This window comes from Helianthus annuus, chromosome 10 (genome assembly GCF_002127325.2).
Source record: "Helianthus annuus cultivar XRQ/B chromosome 10, HanXRQr2.0-SUNRISE, whole genome shotgun sequence".
Lineage (NCBI taxonomy): Eukaryota > Viridiplantae > Streptophyta > Magnoliopsida > Asterales > Asteraceae > Helianthus > Helianthus annuus.
Genome location: NC_035442.2, coordinates 109,603,169 through 109,624,100, shown reverse-complemented (window position 1 = coordinate 109,624,100; position 20,932 = coordinate 109,603,169). Strand labels below are relative to the sequence as shown.

Here is a 20,932-nt window from a genome sequence, read left to right as displayed (position 1 = left end):
TCATCATCCATGTCACAAATGCAATACAAATGCATTACATTGGAGACGGTCTTAGGAATCATAATGTTCTCGGTTCGATTCCCACAAGGGGGTTTTCTCAGCTTTATTGAGTTTCCTCCCGAATTGGTGAATATACACTATTGCCTAGTGGAGATGGATATGATTGGTGGTTTCACTAGTGCCACAATGATACTCAAATGGTCTGTCAATAATCCAAATTTGCTGTTAAAAAAAGTAAAAGAGTTGGAGCCACATTTGAAAAATAAAATATTTGAACTAAACTGACAAAATGACCCAAATCACAAAGACTAAAATGACATTTAACTCCACTTGAATTAAAGAGTTGCATAAAGTCAAACCCAGGCAAAGTAAAAGTCAAAGCATCTTGCACACTAGTGAGCTACACAACACATTCTTTTACAGCGTCTGTTTCGACAATATATATGCTTTTTTTAAAACGAAAAATTTGGATTACTAACGGATCATTGTAATATTATCGTGTCACCAGCGGAATCACCCGATATCTATCTCCACTAGGCAATAATGTCTGTACACCAATTCATGAGGAAACCCAATAATTCTGGAAAAAACCCTCTTGTGGGAATCGAACCAAGTACCTAATGGTTTCTAAGTCTTATCTCACCCCTAAGATGTCACTAGACTATAATGCCATGGACTCGACAATCTATACTTTCTATAAAAGGAGAAATCCCAATGACATATGAAAAGCTGATGTGTCAGCAGGAGAGGTTGTCCAACAATGCTTTTCTTTTGTCATTAATACATCATAAAGCCTAATATATAAATCACTTTAAAATTCGGCCTAAACCTCTGCCAGGGCAAACATCTGCTCATTTATATGTGAGTTTACTTTAATACCTAGGAGCAGTTGTTATTATCTTCCGTAATGCTTTTAGATCAGCAAATGTTTAAGGCTAATTACCGGGAAATTCAAATTCAAAAATGCATGGGAATAAGTAATTAGCAATTAATGCATGTCACTCAGAAACTCCTGTCAATCATCCTTCTTATATAAGGCTTTTCTTCTCATTTCCCTCTTCATATTTCATCACGCTTTCATCTTCTCTGATTTTGAAATTTGAAATTTAATCACAATCCGAATTTCAAATTAGAAGCATGTCAATATCAGTTGATAGTAACAATCTTAGTTTTGTTAACGATTTGAATCCTGGGAAAGATATGTGGAACATGAAATCGAGAATTATTCGAAAATAGAATCAGGGTTACAAGATGGATCTCATCTTCATTGATGAAAAGGTAAATTGTATCTCTGCTTTTCTGTTTTATTAGAGAATGTAGTGGGGTATGCTAAGAAGATACTTACTTTAAATGTTCTTCAGGGTGCTAAGATTCAAGCATTGTTTGTAAGTTGTTGTTTACATGTGCAGTCATGTACTGATCATTGTTTGTATTTAATGATGTTAATAAATAAGATGAAGAATGTTGGTATTTAATGTGGGATCATGGTAATGGTAATAAATGAGATCTATAGTGTTTGTATCTAATGCTGAATCATGGTAATAAATGAGGTCTACAGTTTATTGTTAGTGAATATGTTAGTTAATTGATGGCTCATTTGCTACTTTAATAAATGTCATAATTTTCCTTTGATTTTCTGTTTTTATTCATTCAGTGTGGTTTTGATATTAGAGATTTGTAAAGAAATAGTCATAAATTAGTCTTTAGTATATCGTCATATGAATATTCTTTTCATGTAGGGGTAAGGTTTTGCGGTCTACTGTGTGGAATGCTTATGCTCTGCAGATTAAGGACTTCATTTCTAAAATCCCACCTCATGAGCATGTGATGGCTGTTATACAACATGGAAAGTATAAGGAATGGAAAGGTATTTTTGTTACTTTCTGCAAATCATAACTATACTGTTTATTTCTGGCAATATAAAGACAGGTATACATTAAATATCTATATACTTTTCCATGTAGGTGAATATACTGTTCAAAGTGATAAGTTTGCAACACGAATTTTTCTGAATGAAGAAATTGATGAAGTTGATGAGCTAAGGAGGAGGTAATTTCTCAATGTAATTTTTATTGTATATAGATGTTCAAGTCAAATACTTGGTTTCATGTCATTTGTATACTAATTCTAATCATTTGTGGTATTAAAAAGGCTTATACTGAAGTTTGGACAAGGGAGTGGTTCTACTTCTCAAACAATACTATCGTCTCAGAGTGTTTTTCCATTACATAAAGAATTTGTAACTGAAGGTGTGAAGAAACATGTTGATGAGATTAGCGAGATAGAAAAGGTTTCACATCTTTGTCTATAGTTTGGTTATTTGTTTGGTTTTTCACCTGCATGTTCGCAAGTTCATATATTGTTTTTACAGGAAATGTCTTGTGCTGTCGTTGCGACAACTAAGATTGTGCAAGAAGGGTATGGTTGGTTTTATGATGCCTGTCGTAAGTGTTTCAAGAAGGTGATGGGTAAAAGTAAATACTTGCAGAATGTTGAAAATGTTTCAGATGATATTATTCGATTGCCTGCGACTTCTTTGGTTTGTCCCAAATGTCATAGTGAATGTACATCGATCACCATAAAGTAAAGTAAGCAATGATTATTATTTAGCATTATATTTATATAAGTAACATTCTAAGACTGATATTTGAATATAGTTTTGCATTTTACTTAGTTATTTGTGTATATTTCAAGTTCAAGGTGCAAGTGCGGGTGCAGGATGAGAGTGGTAGTGTTTCTTTTGTTATGTTTGATAGAGATGTTCAGAAGCTTCTTGGATCAGCAGCGAGTGACATAAGAGAGAGGTAGGTTAAAGCCAATGATACTGGATTCCTTCACAAGATATTTCGATTGGTTGATAAGAAGGCTGCTTTTAAGATTGATGTTTCAGAGTTCAATCTTAAAAATGACTTTCGTGTTTATACGGTGAAAAAAACATGTGATGATCTAGTAATAATTGCTAAGTTGGTTGGTGGAGATGGTAATGGTGATGAAAATACTGATGAGGTAGCATATAAAATTACTCTTTCAATCTATTTATTTTTCTTTTGAGTTTTAAACATTGGATTCTACACTTTTTTATATGATATCATATATTATAATCCTTTAGGTTACTCAAGAGGTAGCTGATGTTAAAGATGTTAACCTTTCAGAATCTTCCCAGGTGTCTGCTGAACGAACTTCAAGGGTGAGTATTTATTTTTAAAGTATGTTTAGTATGTTTAAAAAGAGTTCATTATTTTCTTAAATGAGATCAATAGTTGTTTTGTGATCTGTTGCAAGGATGTTGTCTCTGTTACGGCCGACTCTTTAGCCGTTGAAGTTGAAAAGGATTCTGGATCAAGTCCCAATGGAAAGCGGATGGCTCAAGATGCTGATGTTGTCAGCGTTGGTGAGCTATCCACTAATGTGAGAAGAACCCAGAAGAAGCTGATTAAGCTTAACAATTAGATGCAGCCTTCTAAAAAAACAATTCTTATGAGAGATAGGTAGAAACCACTTATTTTTGAAGAATCCTTGTGGTTTTTATTTATGTCTGTTAACTGTTGTTTTAACAAAATATGGTTAAAAGTTTGGTTTGTAAGGGCTACAATGATGAATATGGTATGTAATGTCTACGAGTTGAATATCAAGTAAGGTTAACCTTTTGTTTGTTATATAATATTGTTATCAAGTAGTAGGGTTGTATATTATTGTTAGATTGATGAATGAAAATTTAATCAATTGGCTAGTCGGAAAACTATTGGGGTCTGAGATACATTAACATCTGTTAGAGCCTAAGCACTATTATAGTGTGCTAACATCTGTTAACCCTTAAGCACTGTTAAAGATCTGTTAAAGGCTAAGCACTGTTATAGCGTGCTTCGACAGACCTTATGAGTTGTTGATTATCATCTGTTAAAGATCTTATATTATAGATCTTTTGTTGAATTGTGTAATATCTGTTGGTGCATAGCAAAACTTAGGTTCATCATACATTTTGCTTCATCAGCAGAGGTTATAGCGTGCTATGGCCTGCTAACATCTGTTAACCCCTAAGCACTGTTAAAGATCTGTTAAAGGCTAAGCACTATTATAGCGTGCTTCAACAGACCTTATGAGCTGTTGATCATCATCTGTTAAAGATTTTATATTATAGATCTTTTGTTGAATTGTGTAATATCTGTTGGTGCACAGCAGAACTTAGGTTCATCATACATTTTGCTTCATCAGCAGAGGTTCTCTTTAGCAGACCTTTGCTTCAGCAGTCTTTGTGTTAACGGACCTTTTGGTTCATCAGCAAAGTTTGTTTGGCTCATGAGCTAATGTTGTTTGGTTTTATTCACAGACTTTTCTTTCAACAGTGGTTGTCTTCAACGGACGTTTTGGTTTACAAAGTTTAGCGAAACAGATGTTGAGTTTGTCCCTTTGGTAGGATCAGTTTTTAAAACAATGTTATTTGTAATTACAAGTTGTATACTATTTTATTAATTTTGAGTCTTATATTTCTTTTTGTTGAGTGACCGGGAAATGTAATGGAAAATAGTAATGTTTAGATGCAAAATATAGTAATGTGTAGGATCGTTTTCGGCCCTGTTTGAGTCGATCAGAGAAGTTTCTATCCAAATCAAGAGGCGGAAACTAATGATTTGGTGCTATTCAAGCTGTATTCACTTTAAACTTGCTGTATTATTGATATTGAACGTGATTACAAGGTTTGACAGCACTTCAGCAGCATGCCGGAACAAAAACACCTTCAACTATGTGTTCTCACTAACTAGTTCGCTCTTAGACAACAACCCTATATATAGGCAATGTGGTCCGCTTATATGAACATGCTCATATAAGCGGATCTACAACGTACATACGAGCGGACCAACAACTTACCCTATGAGCGAACCTGATTACTACTTGACACATAAGCGGACCTAGTTAGAACCACATAAGCGGACCTATTCCAAACAAGCTATTCTAGGTTTCCGTGCCAAGTCTAATCCTCTTCATCTCAAAGACTCGATGTAAGACGTAGTCGACAGACGTAAGTGCACCAACAGACTCCCCCTCGGATGTTGACGGAGTCTTCATAGAGTCTTCGCACAAGTCAATCTACAATCTTCATCAGTTGACAATCTGCCTTTGAAATATCTGTCGCTTCAATAATCCTCATTCTCTATCTTCATCATCAACAAACTCTTCTCTCTTGAATGTTGACACGGTGTCTTCAGACTCCCCCTCTCACACAGCTGGGATCGTAGTCTGGAATTCACAACTTCATCAGGTTCAAGATCGTAACCTGGCACTTTAGCACATAATTGTCACCTGACTCAAAACCTGCACAATCTCTACCTAACCATAAGTTTCTATTAAAAATTAAAACTTTCCAACAGTTCAGAAACTATGTTAATAAGCTATAATAATGATTTTGCATTCAGAATCGATTACTAGCTCTTTTCAAACAAACTTACTAACTTCACATACATTCTCCCAAACCAGTTCTTCAAGTTTAGCACTTTGAATTTCGAAAATCAGCATCTCAACACCAGTTGTCGAAAATCTTTTTGACTTTTTCAAAATTTATGCTAAACCACACCAAAAATCTTTTTGGATTTTTCTGAAAGAAAATGAAAACGCAGAAATAAACCATTTACAGACAATATTTTTGTGAGCTTGTGCAAGAGGATCATATCAGTTATGAAACATATCACAAACACCGTTAAGCTTGATTACATATTAAGTTCTAAACAATTTACCTAGATTGTCAATATGTTTGTCCACTTAAATTTTAACACAAATTTCAACTGATTCGAGATACGATATTAATGTTTTAGAAACTAAAACTTAATTGTGTATCACTCCACTTGAATATACTCCCGTATCCAGATCCCAAATATTCAGTCTTACAGGTGAGTATACCACAGCTGATATCTGTACAGGGTAGATGCGAAACCGTGAGAGCTCAGGTCAGAACTTCCGTTCAGCAGAGAGATGACGGCTCGACTTTTGGTGGGTCCCCTTTAGAGGATCTTTTATTACAACAGCAAAGATTATCAATTTTATTGTTTAATCAGATTGCTGAGGGCAAACTTATGTTTCAAAGCTTTTAGCAGAAAGTATTATTCGGGGACTAGGTCAGTATTTCCATACAGCAGAAGTCCCGGAATAATACCCCAGATATCACTGAGCATAAAGACCTAGTATCTCAGAATATAGGACCTTTCAAACAAGATTTCGGGGGTTACCCATATATTCAAGAATAGTTACCCATGAATTAAGCTTCATTCAAACTTGCTTAGGTTTATATCTCGTTTCAATTTACTAAATGTGTGAAAATCTACTGACACATCCGCAGTAAGATTGTTTATCACATTTTGACTTTACAATTCTTTAGCGTGCTGTGATAGTCCACTGATGTGCTATCATTTCCTCTATTATGCAACAAAACTCATTTTTCAATTTTATCATGTTTTTGATTTTTTCAAATATTCTGATGTTTTTGGATTTTCTAAAAATTCTTACTCCCCCTAAAATTCGAATACATCTAAAGAAAATTGAAAACAAACTGTACGGAACATGACAACTGATATCGAAACACTTCAATTCTCCATTCGTTTGGCTTAAACAATCAGAACTCCCCCTCACAACAAACTATTTTCCCATAATGATTTCAAAACACTTAAGTTTGTTTTAATCATAATGGTTTTTCCGGAAAATAAGTTTAGTTGTTTTTACCTTTTGTAAAATTGGGGCAAAATCATCACATTGTTTTACCAATCTTATGAATGATAGTTAATTCAAGTTCAATTCAATGACCTTGATTTAACCACTTTTAAGATTTACAACAATTACAAACATACAACCACTTGTAGATTTAGCAATTAAACTTTTCAAACCTGTTTTTCAACCAATTACCATCTGTTGATTGAATTCTCAAAGTGCCGATTCCTACTCCTCGCTTACAAACCTGGGAGTTCCGGCAAGTCCTGCAAAACTTCAAACACAAATTAAGAAGGATGCCGATTCATGATCCACGATACCAACTTGGGATCTCCCGCAAGTCAGGTTTTTATTCTTTGAAAAATATATCCACCTAAGCCTGACCTTCCTTGGGTGTAACAACATCTTTTTCATCTTTTCTTTCAACCGACTTGTAAACACGTCCTTTGGAAGCATAAAAATCTTCGATGCTTTTGGCCTTACCATTGACCATTTTTCCAAAGATACGTTTTACATTTCCGTTGAAAGTTTTTTCAACATCAAATTTCTTCTTGTCAAAATAAAATTGATTTGAAATTTCAACTTTCCGATTTTGGATTTGTAATTTTTAGCATTCAGTGGCGGAAAATTCACATCGTCCACTATCGGAACTTTCTTTTCAACCTTTTTCTCAACACGTGGCTCCTCTGATTTTATGGAATCAGATTCATCATCAGAACTATTACCTGAACCCTTCATAACCCATTTTTGATTTGGCATATTATCTTTCCTTTTTGAAGCACTCTTTGAACATTCTCCTTTCTCAAAAGTTGAATTTTCAAAGCCAGTAAACTTTCGGGTTAACAGTTCAGTCTTTTCAACAACTTTTTCTTTCATTTTCCCAGAGACTTCCTGTTTTGGCTTGAATGTCTTCGGACAATCCTTTGCCACATGACCAGCAATTTTGCATTGAAAACAGGTTATCTTTTCAATCTTCTTCGGAACTTCATTCTTCTTTAGTTCTTCTTGCTTCTTGGCAAGGAATTCCTGATTTGTCTGTCTTCTGAATAATTGTTCTTTTTCAGCTTCTGACGTTTTCCCTGAAACAAACATAGTTTTTGGTTTATACATTTTCTCATTTTTATAGTTTTTCGGTGGGACAAAACCAAGACCTTTCTTTTTGAAATTACGATTATGGTTTGGTTTCTGTTGGAAACTATAACCACAATTGTAACCCATTTTCTTGTTGATTCTTTGTTGATCTCTTGAAGTGTATTGTTTAGGTTTTCCATTAAGATTGAAATCTTTTATTTCAGAAATATTAATTTCTGTTATTTTGAAAACCTTTTGAATCATTTCAAGTCTGACACTTCTTATTGGAAAACTCTCGTCAGAATATAATTTGTCAGAACCTTTCAAAGTATATGCCACTTTGACTGATTCATCATTCAAATTAGATTTTGAAAGTAAAAACTCTTTATCATAAACCTGTTTATCCTTTTTATTTGTCGACTTTGACTCGGTTTTGGACTCCGGATTTGACTCCTCACTGTCATCTTTATCTAACACCTGATCGACCACACTTTTTATCAACTTTGACTCATGATCAGTGTCAGATGACGTATACGTGACATCGATACTTTCTGGCAAGTTATCCAACGGCCCAGACTCCCATTGCAAATTGATTGCTTTATTGACTCTTTCAGAATTTGGATTTCGAGGCATAAATCCATTTTCAACCGGGGGCGGACATCTATTATAGACCACACTTGATTTCTTACCAGAAATTTTCACTTTTTCTTCATCTTCAGTCACAGTTTTCTCTTCTTCAGACATTTTCATTTCTTCAAACGTCTTCAAATTCTCCACCACGGGATAAATTCTGTCAACAACAAAAGATGAACATGAGTAACTGTCTAACAACTTTTTAACTTTCTCAGTCTCTATCTTCTGTGTTGCCAGCTCCAACTCTAAATCAGCACATCTCTTGATATGAAAGTTAGCATCATCCAGCTGTCTAAGATAAGCTACTTTCAAAGTATTCATCGCCATTTCTTGTTCACCATTCGAATCAGTATATTTGTTGATTTCTCTGTTCATTGTGTCATACGATTCTTTCAATTTGTGAATATTGTGCAACAACTCGTTGTTTTGTTTGATTAATGAATCACAGTTTAAGCACTTTTCAGAAACTTCAACTCGTTCTGCATCAATCTTCACTTCATATTCTGGAACTTCTTTGACACTTCTGCTCGGTTGTAAAAACTCAGCTCTTCTTCTTTTCTCAGCTTTCGCTTCTTCCTTCAATCTCTCTTCCTCTTCTGCCTCTTCTCTGTTCCTTCTTCGTTTTTCTTCAGCCGCTTCCATGACTTTTCTGCACCTTTCTGCACATTTCAAATCATAAGCATTAGCAAAGAAAGCATGAGAAGTGTTTTTGGACATCTCTTTGGCCATAAGATCTTGATCTGGACAAAAATCATCCCAAGTAAAACCTTCTGCCAACTTCTCATCATCTTGTTCAGCTAGACACACTTTGCTGTCTTTTGAAAGATACTTTTCCCAGGTAAAATTATTATATTTTCCCTGACTAACAACACATGCTCTTTTCGAATTATCCATCACATCTCTCCCATGAGCTGTTTGTGCCTGCTGCTGTGCTGGTGGTGTGATTTGATGATAAACGGCCTTCTTGTGATAGTCATTGTTTCCGAAAGGATTCTGGGCTCCGGTAGCTTCACGGTTTTTGCATTCCCTCTTGAAATGCCCCTTCTCCCTGCAACGAAAACACGTAACTTTAGATTTATCAAAACCCAAAGCTGAAACATTTGCATCACGAAAATCATCACGGCCTGTAATTTGTTTAAACTTTTCAGCACGTCTCATCACACTCGCCATACACCATTTGATATCCATCAATTCCATTTCCTCAGCATCGATTTGATCGTAATCCTCTTTCGTGAGCATTGGATTTCCGATCTTTCCTGCAACAAAACAACTATAAGACTCTAATATCATCCCTAACAAAGACATTTGATTTTTTGCAATATCTTCAGTGTAGTCTTGATCATTTTCAAGGCTTAACACAATGTTACACTGAAGTTTTCTACCATTCTTTGTACAGAGATGTTAGGATCGTATGATAAAAATCTTGTGCTGTTTGATCCTTGAGATACTTTCTTCTCAGGAGAATCTTTAACACTGTAAGCAGTCTCAATCTTTGGAGAATACTTTGTAGAATCAGTAACACCACTTTTGTAGTACAAACTGATATCCTGTTCTCCATCATAATTCTTCATCCTAGCGATCTTCCTCTGCTCCATCTCCTGAGCTTCAAGATGCTTTATGAAATCTCCCAGTGTCATTTTCTTATAATCTGCTTTGTTTGCCCGCAGCATCATCAGAAATGTTCCCCAAGTTTCATATGGTAATGCATCTGCAAGTTTTTCAATTAATTCATCAGTATCTTTCTTAACACCAAGTTTCGTCATATTTCTCACCAAGTTACAATATCTATCAATAATTTGCTTGGTATTTTCATTTTTCAATCCCCGAAACAAATCAAATTCTTTTTTCATGAGAGACATTTTATTCCTGAGCATGTCGTCACTTCCAGTAAACTTTGCTTCCAACTCTGTCCAAATCGAATGTGCAGTTCCATCATGTTGAAGCAATATCAAAATATCTTCTTTTATCGCTTGCTGAAGCAGACTCACCATCAATTTCTCATCTCGATATTTCTTTTTATCTGCAGTACTCATTTCTCTAAGTGTTAACGGAGTACCATTCAAAACATCGTTCTTTGTGGGTTTAACATATGGTTCCTCGGTGTGTTCCCACGCATCAAGATGATAAGCTTCAACCCAATTTCCAAAACGTTCAGACCACACGTTATAATCATCAATATCCATGAGTTTCGGCGGTTTCTGAGACATTCCAGTTTCATTTTCAATCAAAGCATTCTGAGTAATCGAGGTCGGGGTTGCAAAAGCGTTATAGAACTCGTTGTCCATTGTTCAAATGTTCAAATATCACAAAATTTTCACAACTTATGCAGACTGTTCAAAAGAGCAAAGCTGTTACAAAAGCGAATCAACAAATGTTCCAAGAGCGAACCAAACAAGTGTCGTATGAGCGATACTATCACTGTCCTAAAAGCGAATCACCACAAGTGTCTTATGAGCGAACCACTCTTTAATCACTTGGAGCGAACCAGATGAATGTCCAATAAGCGAACCAGTGATGCTGATCAATGAGCGAACCAAAAGAGATATCTTTGAGCGAACCACAGATAGATCTATGAGCGAACCAGAAATTAGCACTCTTGAGCGAACCAGAAACTGTCACTAAAAGCGAACCAAGCTGAACTTTCGAGCGAACCTAACCCAAAAATGTTCTTTGAAGCGAATCTAACAGGTACACTGGAGCGGACCTAAATGATGATGTTACTATTTGTCCGAGTACGTATGAGCGAACCTATTAAAAATTAGCTTTCTAGGTCAATTTTAGTTCTGAAAACTTCAAGGATTTGTTAATTCATGATTCCGAGTGCACTGTGTGATTTTGAGCTGGTTTTACCGTAAAAAATTTTGAAAAACGTGAAGAAAGTGTAGAAAATCAGAAGAAATGCAGCTAAAATGGCAAGAACTCCTCCTCCTGAGCTCTGATACCAATTGTAGGATCGTTTTCGGCCCTGTTTGAGTCGATCAGAGAAGTTTCTATACAAATCAAGAGGCGAAAACTAATGATTTGGTGCTATTCAAGCTGTATTCACTTTAAACTTGCTGTATTATTGATATTGAACGCGATTACAAGGTTTGACAGCACTTCAGCAGCATGCCGGAACAAAAACACCTTCAACTATGTGTTCTCACTAACTAGTTCGCTCTTAGACAACAACCCTATATATAGGCAATGTGGTCCGCTTATATGAACATGCTCATATAAGCGGATCTACAACGTACATACGAGCGGACCAACAACTTACCCTATGAGCGAACCTGATTACTACTTGACACATAAGCGGACCTAGTTAGAACCACATAAGCGGACCTATTCCAAATAAGCTATTCTAGGTTTCCGTGCCAAGTCTAATCCTCTTCATCTCAAAGACTCGATGTAAGACGTAGTCGACAGACGTAAGTGCACCAACATAATGTTTACTTGAAAATATAAAAAGGTAAAACCACAAAGTTTTGAAAGTATATACTAAGACTACATAACTTCATTCTTAAGTTAGTTTCCAAAGAAGAAATTTGTCCATCAAACATGTCAACTAAAACATAAATTATTAAAGGCTGAAAAGATGTTCAAAGACTATGTCAACAAACTTCAAAGTGTATTTTATCTCCTGTTACACTTTTTTCTTCGACTATCTCAAACCTCAGCTTTTTCCCCACAGATATTCCCGTTTCATCCATGATACGCTGCCAGTTTGTATGCATCACTAGATGGTTGTTGTCGCCAGGTCTTCTAGGATCCCTCCTAACAACCAGTTGTACCAAAAACTTCACATGACCAAATGACAGCACAGCTCTACGGTAATCATTTAGCTGGTGTTCTCGAACAAAGTTCCTCGGTATTGCCTGTAAAGGAAAATTCTTTCTTTTGTTATTCATTCTAAACAACATATACTTTAAGTAATAACAGATAGATCCAACATTATAAGTAAAATCAACCATATCAAAAGTAGATATGTAACTACCAAGTTGTGTGTCTTTAAAACATGGTATTCAAACTGTTTTTTATAATGTGGACGCTTTTTGCGGTGTTGGTGATTGGTACGGCTGCAGTGATGTTTAGTCTCCCTGTGAAGTCCAATCCCATCTTTGTTAAAAATCTTCACAGTGAAGTTAAAGTCGTCTTCAGGAGTACTTCCCATCCATTGAAACAACAGTTGGCAGCTTTCCTCAATGTCATTTTCGAAGCAAAAAGTTGTCCATCCTGGTCCCATAAAACCAGCAGCCAATCCCTTTTTGTTTTCAGGAAGGAAAACATAATACACATCAACTTTACTACTCTGCTTTGATCCATGTACTTTTGCAACCAAGTTATCAATTTTTAATCTACTCTCCGACAACAGCTTCAGCAAATCGTGTGGTAAATGCTATAATTTTCAAACATTTCAGAAATGTCATATTAGATTTTATATAGGATACAAAATATAAATTAGAAGTTTTTCTAACAGTCCAAAAGATACACTAGCAATATATAAAAATAAGGTAGCAATTTTTAACCTGTTTGCAGTATATTTCTTCTTCAGCCTGTATCAAGCAACCATGAACATAATCTCTGTTCGAGCCATCGTTTCTAATCTCCAATCCCTCATTGTTCAAAACATTTATCTCAAATTTCGCTTCCTTCTTTTTTAAACACAGCTTGTCTATGTTGTTATTTCTATAAGTTTCAACAAACTGAGTCCATTCTGGCTCGTTTATCCTCTTACTTTTATGACTGATGCTTTGTACTGCAATCTTATACTTAAAACCCGTATAATCAACCGACTTTATTACTTCACACTTTCTTGGTAATTGGTTACTCATTATCCTTGGAAGTACCTATGTATATAAAATACACAACATTTAATATATCTTTAATTTTATAAATACAGTTTTTAGCATACAATTGTGATTTGAGCTAATTTGTTCTAAGAATATATAGCTTACCAATCCCTCATTTAGGTCTGCCAATTCAGAGACGTTGATAATTATCAAAAACGCCATCTGAAAGTAAAAAATACAATAATAGTTAAATACTAAAAAATAAAATCAATTATATCTGAAAAGCATTATATTTAAGGTATAAAAAAATATCCAACACTCTGTGGGACCAAACTTATATGTGGTGTACTTCAATATGGTCCCTACAACCAACTATATGAATCTAACACTGTGTAAGATCAAATTTATATTCTTGTATAATAAAGAAGTATTATATGGCAATAAAGTTTTCATATATGCATGTTTATGTCAAGTTCATATAAGTTTATCTATTTTAACATCAGTAGATTATGATTTTGATGTTTACATAATTTGAAATGAGAAAACTGAAAGGAACATGTTAAAGCATACCTGTAAAATACACAAGAGAACAAAAAAAATACCTGATCCAAAACTTTAAAATTCTGATCATCAAGTCTGAAGAAGAAGAAACTGTAGAGTTTTTTTGCCAGAGAAGAAGAGGTGAGATTGTATTGGGATTGTTGAAAATAAGATATTTATCTATTAACTTGTAATTCTTTATTTTTTAACTTATAATAATCTTTAATATCGGGATTTAAAAACTATTTTTAATTATATAAATATAAATATATAAATATATTAAATTAATAGATAAGTTTTTGTATTTTACATTTTAAATTTATAGTCAAACAGTGGTTATTGTTGTGTAAAAATTGCCCTGTTTTTATGTAAAAGGGGGTAAAGTATAAATTTTACAAAACTTAATTTCAAACAACCAGTGTAAATGTAACATCTGTATTAACTCCATTTAATATACTTTTCATCTCCATTATTGAATATAAGCTCCAGAAAACATATTCGGAAGTTTTCTCAAATAACTTTCTTATCAAAATCGGCAAGGTTCTATTGCATAATATAGATTACACGCTATAAAATCAAGTATTGTTTCTTTGAATTTATTGTTTTATTATATATGTTAGATTAATCATTATTTAATGCTATGAGTATGTGTTTATCACCGACGGCGTTTCATATTCTCTCTTGAAGCAAATAATAGTTGCTGTAATCCGGTGTATTTTTATTGATTAAGTACTGCATTAACTTAAATGAAGTTACTCATAGCATTCCCTGTCACAATTTGTGCATGCATCTTCGTGATGTTGTCTTCTACATTACGATTGATAAATCAACCATATAATTTTTGGTTGATGCTCATTTGCTTAACTGTTGTGAGAGATGATGATTTTCGTTTTGTGCTTTGTTTTTATAATACCTTAAGTGTGTGATTATACAAATACTCCGGTTAATATTTAGTACTTTTGTTTTTTAAGTGCTGATTTAGTTTAAGGGATGTTAGTCATTTCTATTTTATAATGTTGTTTGTCTATGACTTTTGTTGGATGTTGTTCATCTTTATAGCTTGTAAGTTTAAATTGTTTATTGCAGATATGAATCTATCCAATCAAACACCGTCCTTTTTACAATTCCTTAATGAAGATGATTTTATATTTTTGGTATGTTTTTTAACTTTCTTGCTACTATTAGGATTCTACGTTAATTTTTGATGTAAGATGTTTGTTAACTACTGTTGCAGAATATACCACTTGATTTTCAGACTCTGTTGTGGGGCAAGGAGGTCCCGTATGGGCGAATTATAGAGTTACTTGATGGTGACAAATCATGGTTAGTAAGAGTAAGGAAGAGAGATGATCATTGTATATTTAAGGATGGATGGACAAAGTTTGTTAGAGATTGTTGTTTGAAAACGAAAGATGCTGTATTGGTGAAAGCTATTGGACGTTTGTCATTCGTTTTCTCATGTTTTAAAGAAAATGTCTACGAGAACTCTTACATTTCAGCAAATATTAGCCCTGAAGTTAGCATGACTGTAAGTAACGATATATTATTTTGCTACTTAGTGTAAACACTTTTTGCTAGCTCAACAGCTTGGTAACATCTGTTTGCCCTTTTAACGTCTGTTTCCTTATAATCTTAACATCTGTTGACTAACCTTTTTAACTTCTGTTGACTAAGTCTTTTAACCTCGGTTGACTAACATCTGATATTTAAGATCTGTCCACGTTGCAACCTCTGCTGGACATAATGGATGACAGTTGTTACGAAACCTCTGTTGGATAGCAACAGAGGTATGTAATAGTTGATAGCCAAACAGTGGTTAGGTTATGTGTAAATACTGTAACTACTGTTGACTAACCCTGTTGAGTAATTCTCATTTTAACTTTTGTTGACTAATTCATTGTAACTTCTGTTGCTCATTAGTTCATATCAAATTTGTAAGTCTGCACTAAATATTCCTTTGCTTCTTCTATAGCTAATTGCTGACAAATTTTGGAAACAATTCTATGGTAAAAATTACGAGTATGGGATGGCAACTATCTTGGCGAAAGGTTTTGTAATGTGATGATGAAAGGACGGACTGATGGATGCGGATTTACTAATGGATGGTTAAAATTGATTGAAGAAGTCCCCATAGTAGGTGAATCTTGGTTGGTTTTCACCATGATTGCATCTAAAACGTTTGAGCTTTCTGTTTTCCATTCTGAGACTAGAACTGAGGTTTCCTTCAAGAAAGCCGATATAGTTGTTTTGGATGATTCAGTTTATGGAGATGATGGGTTTGATTTATTGGCTGCGGTATAAATTTTGATGATAAAATACATTGTTTGATAACATGACAGTGATAAGTAACTTTTATTATATTATGCTAATAACTTTTGAAATCTCATTTTGTAGGCTAAATACAAACAGCTTCTGGATTTTGGGCAAGTTGCTTTGGATGATGAGGATACTGGAGCTTCGGTTAGTAATTCTAAGCAGTTTACGAGTTTTGCGGATATTTTTAATGTATATATACACATGTAATATTTATATATTATTATGATTTAAGATATGGTTTCTTATATATGATCCTTCTTATAAATATAGTTTGCTGATGATGGGCTATTTGATTCAAAGATTGCGCGTCTGGTTTGTTACACCCCTGAAATCCACTCGCGGAGTATCACCGCATGGAGGCGTGACTGACCAGGATCAAGCCACCAATCATATTGAACATTGCAAGTATTAAATAAAGTTCAACCCATCAATATAAAAGGTGTTCAAAACAAAGCATAGTTATGTGTTTAGCGGAAGCATAAATGTGAAAACACAAACATAAGTATTAAGTTCAAAATGTCATAGTGTTTTTAACATGGCATCCACTGTCCATGTCCCACAACGACTGCGCCTCCCAGTGCAAGCTCCATGAGTACCTAACGACCTGCAAGGCATGTAACAGAGAGTCAACAACAAAGTTGAGCGAGTTCATAGTTGATTGTTCAGTTAATGAGTTCGTTTCAGAAATCGTAAGATCGTTTCATAGTCATGCGTTACCCAGTACCCTTGTTCCCAAATCTTTACAATAATAAGTGGGGGCTTCCCATGTTGTATGTACTAGACTAGTTGTATCTATAGGTGTCCTTCCCAATCCGAGGTCAGCGATAAGTATGAGTTTACGTAGGTTTTACGTAAGTGCCCTTCCCTAACCGAGGACAGTAGTACGTAACAAGTACGTAGGTTTTAGCGCTGGTGTCCCTCCCAATCCGAGGACAATAGTACGTAGGTTTTACGTAGGTTCTAACACTGGTGTCCTTCCCAAACCGAGGACAATAGTACGTAGGTTTTACGTAGGTTTTAGCACTGGCGTCCTTCCCAAACCGAGGACGGTGTTAAGTAGTCTAGTAGTGATGAACGTACGGGTAGTCACACAAATCCTATTCCCAACCCACCGGGAATCCCTTGCCTTGGAAAGAGTGTGAACTCACCTTGGTTTGCTCGGTTTGGTTAACTACTTGGTTCCAATTAATCAGTCAAGGCCTATGGTATGCACGTACACATAATCAGTTTATATTCACGAAGTTCACGTATAAGTACAATCACAGTGGGCATTGAATCAGTGATCACCAATTAGCACAAAGCACGTATTCAAGTTCATGCAAGTCATGTTTATCACTTAACAACAGTTAACTAACTCAGTTAACCCTTAACAGACTTAACTGAGTTTACTTTGCAGTTTAAACCCTTGACGAAACATACTTGTTTCGTCGTGCAACCCTTCGACGAAACACCCTCTGTTTCGTCATGATCCCTTCGGCGAAACACCCTCCGTTTCGTCATGATCCCTTCGGCGAAACACCCCCTGTTTCGCCGTGCTTTGCGTTTCGTCCAAGATGTCAGTTACGTTGCATATCAGTTACATACAGAAAACCCTAATTCTCATCAACAGTCGTTGCACCCTAATAATGAACAACCAGCTATCATACGAATCAGAAACCAATGATCATCACATATACAGCCTGTAATCTATGCATAACAGTTTGCTAAACATCCCTAAAATCTATACTATCAATACATATGCACAATTGATAATCATTTAGTTCTGTTGGTTTTCTATCACAAGAATTATCAGGTGGTTATGATCTAAATAATAATCAGATTCTATACTAACCATTACTAACATGCAACAACAATTGTAAGATTCATGAAACCCTAATCAATTCAACATATGGTCGTGATTTTCTAGAACAAAACCTATGTCCACAGAACATCTCATCAATCCAAAAACATATGTGTAAACATATATCCATCATTTAAAGAATCACGGAATCAATTAAACAAAAGTGTTGCTAACCGAGATAGAATGAGTGATGGATAGATCGCTATCGAGGGCTTGGAGAACACGAACTGCCGTCGCACAGAAGGGGAGAGAGTTCTAGGGTTTATATACTGCCAACAGTGTGACGAATGAAACAGAATACCCAATATATATCCGTGTAACGTACTGGGCCCTTAATGGGCTTTGGCGAATCATTGGGGCGGCAAAACCGCTTGTTTCGTCGAGATGTGTGTGACGAAACACATTTGTTTCGTCGGAATAGTTTATGGCGAAACACTCCTTGTTTCGTCGTGTGGGCTATGGCGAAACACTTGTGTTTCGTCGGGCCTTTTCAAGGTTTAAGTAGTTTAAGTTTTTCAAATAGGATACATGATAAACACCTTAATCACATTACATAGATAACATAGCAAACAAACTTCTCAATATATAATCCAACGTGTACAATTACTGAGCAAACAAGTCGTGCAACCAAATAACTTAACAATTATCGTGCAATAAATGCTAAAGTGGAAATCTTGGAAACTCGAGTTGTCACATTATCCCCAACTTGAAAGAAATTTTGTCCCGAAATTTAGCATGCGGTTACTGAGGAAGCTAGTTGTGTTGTGTAGTTTACTAGTTTTCCTGGGGTGTCATATCATCCCCCCTTTGATTTGGAATTTCGTCCCGAAATTCTGTAGTAGCTTCAGCCTCAGTAGTGGTTGCATTGTTCTTGAACAACTGGGGATACTTGAGTTTCATTTGATCTTCTCGTTCCCAGGTGAACTCTGGGCCATGACGGGAGTTCCAACGAACTCGAACAAGAGGTATTCTGGTGTGCTTGAGGACCTTAAGATCTCGGTCCGTGATTTCAACTGGTTCCTCGACGAATCGCAACTGATCGTCGATAGTGAGCTCCTTCAAAGGAACTATTAGGGTCTCATCTGACAGACATTTCTTCAGATTTGACACATGAAATACGTTGTGAACCCCACCGAATTCTGCTCGTAGGTTCAGTTTGTAGGCCACCTTGCCTATTTTCTCAATGATTTCAAACGGTCCAACGTAACGTGGGTTAAGTTTACCTCGTTTGCCAAAACGAACTACACCTTTCCAAGGTGAGACTTTGAGTAGCACTCGATCCCCAACCTGGAACTCGAGTGGTTTTGCTACGCTTATCAGTGTAGCTTTTCTGACGGTTACGGGTTGCCGCCATTCGTTGTCGTATCTGTGCAATCCTTTCCGTTGCGTCTACTACAAGTTCTGGACCCGTGATCTGACTATCACCTACCTCTGCCCAAAAAAGAGGTGATCGGCATTTACGCCCGTACAATGCCTCAAATGGAGCGGCTTGAATGCTGGTGTGATAACTGTTATTATAAGAAAACTCCACCAATGGGAGATGTTTTTCCCAGCCGTTGCCAAAATCGATTACACATGCTCGGAGCATGTCTTCTAGGGTTTGAATAATGTGCTCAGGCTGCCCATTCGTCTGAGGGTGATAAGCTGTGCTCATGTCTAATCGAGAGCCAAAAGATTTGTGCATTGCTTGCCACAGTTCCGAAGTAAAACGTGCATCACGATCGGAAATAATAGAGGTTGGCACCCCGTGCCTCGAAATCACTTCTTTTAAGTAAATGTCTGCTAGAGTAGAGAACTTGTCTGTTTCCTTGATAGCAAGAAGTGTGCAAACTTAGTGAGTCGATCCACGATCACCCAAATAGTATCATTCCCACGTTGAGATCTAGGCAGACCAGTAACAAAATCCATGGAAATTTCTTCCCATTTCCATTGTGGTATCTTTGGTTGCTGGAGTAGGCCTGATGTTTTCTGATATTCCGTCTTGACTCTCGCACAAGTCAAACATTTGCTAACGTAAGTTACTATGTGAGCTTTCATGCTAGGCCACCAATACGTAGTTCTGAGATCATGGTACATCTTATCCGAACCTGGAAGTACTGAGTAGCGAGACTTATGTGCTTCATCCATCACAAGTTCTTGTAACTTGCCATAGAGTGGGACCCAAATGCGTCCTGTTACATAGTAGGCGTCGTCTTCCTTTTGTTCTATCCGTTGCCTTGAGCCGCTTAAGGCTTCAGCCCTGACGTTTTCTGGTTTCAATGCTTCTACCTGAGCATCTTGTATTTGTACAGGAAGACTAGATTGAATGGTGAGTTGCAACGCTCGTACACGCCTAGGTGTAGTATCCTTTCGACTGAGGGCGTCGGCCACAACATTAGCTTTGCCCGGATGGTACTTTATTGCGCATTCGTAATCGTTTAAAAGCTCGATCCATCGTCGTTGACGCATGTTTAGTTCCTTTTGTTTGAAGATATGCTCGAGACTCATGTGATCGGTGTAGATGGTGCACTTGGTACCGTACAGGTAATGTCTCCATATCTTGAGTGCGAAAATAACAGCTCCCAGCTCCAAATCGTGTGTAGTATAATTCCTTTCATGAATCTTAAGTTGGCGCGAGGCGTAAGCAATGACTTTATCCCGTTGCATCAACACACAACCAAGACCCTGAATCGATATGTCGCAGTAAACCACAAAGTCGTCTGTGCCCTCTGGCAATGAAAGAATAGGTGCACTGCAAAGTCTATCCTTTAAGTGCTGAAATGCTGATTCCTGTGTATTACCCCAACGATAAGTGATGCCCTTCTGCATCAGTAGCGTAAGCGGCTGCGCAATCTTCGAGAAGTCTTTGATGAACCTTCTGTAGTAGCCCGCCAAACCCAAGAATTGGGGAATTTCCGTTGGTGTGCGAGGTGCAGGCCAGTTCTTGATCGAGTCTACCTTGGATGGATCAACATGAATCCCATCCTTGTTTACCACGTGGCCTAGAAAGTGGACTTCACGAAGCCAGAAGTTGCATTTTGAAAACTTGGCGTACAGCTGTTCTGTTCGAAGGAGTTCCAAAATGAGT

At 36.3% G+C, this 20,932-nt stretch overlaps 1 protein-coding gene across 1 annotated transcript; it reads left to right on the top strand.

Moving 5' to 3' along the window:
- Positions 1 to 1,251: 1,251 nt before the first annotated feature.
- Positions 1,252 to 3,450, top strand: LOC110881668. Its single transcript, XM_022129860.1, has 10 exons — positions 1,252 to 1,278; positions 1,655 to 1,677; positions 1,740 to 1,867; positions 1,965 to 2,049; positions 2,152 to 2,290; positions 2,372 to 2,539; positions 2,695 to 2,788; positions 2,891 to 3,006; positions 3,110 to 3,187; positions 3,283 to 3,450. The coding sequence occupies exons 1-10, from the start codon at positions 1,252 to 1,254 to the stop codon at positions 3,448 to 3,450; spliced, it is 1,026 nt and encodes a 341-aa protein (XP_021985552.1).
- Positions 3,451 to 20,932: the final 17,482 nt, after the last annotated feature.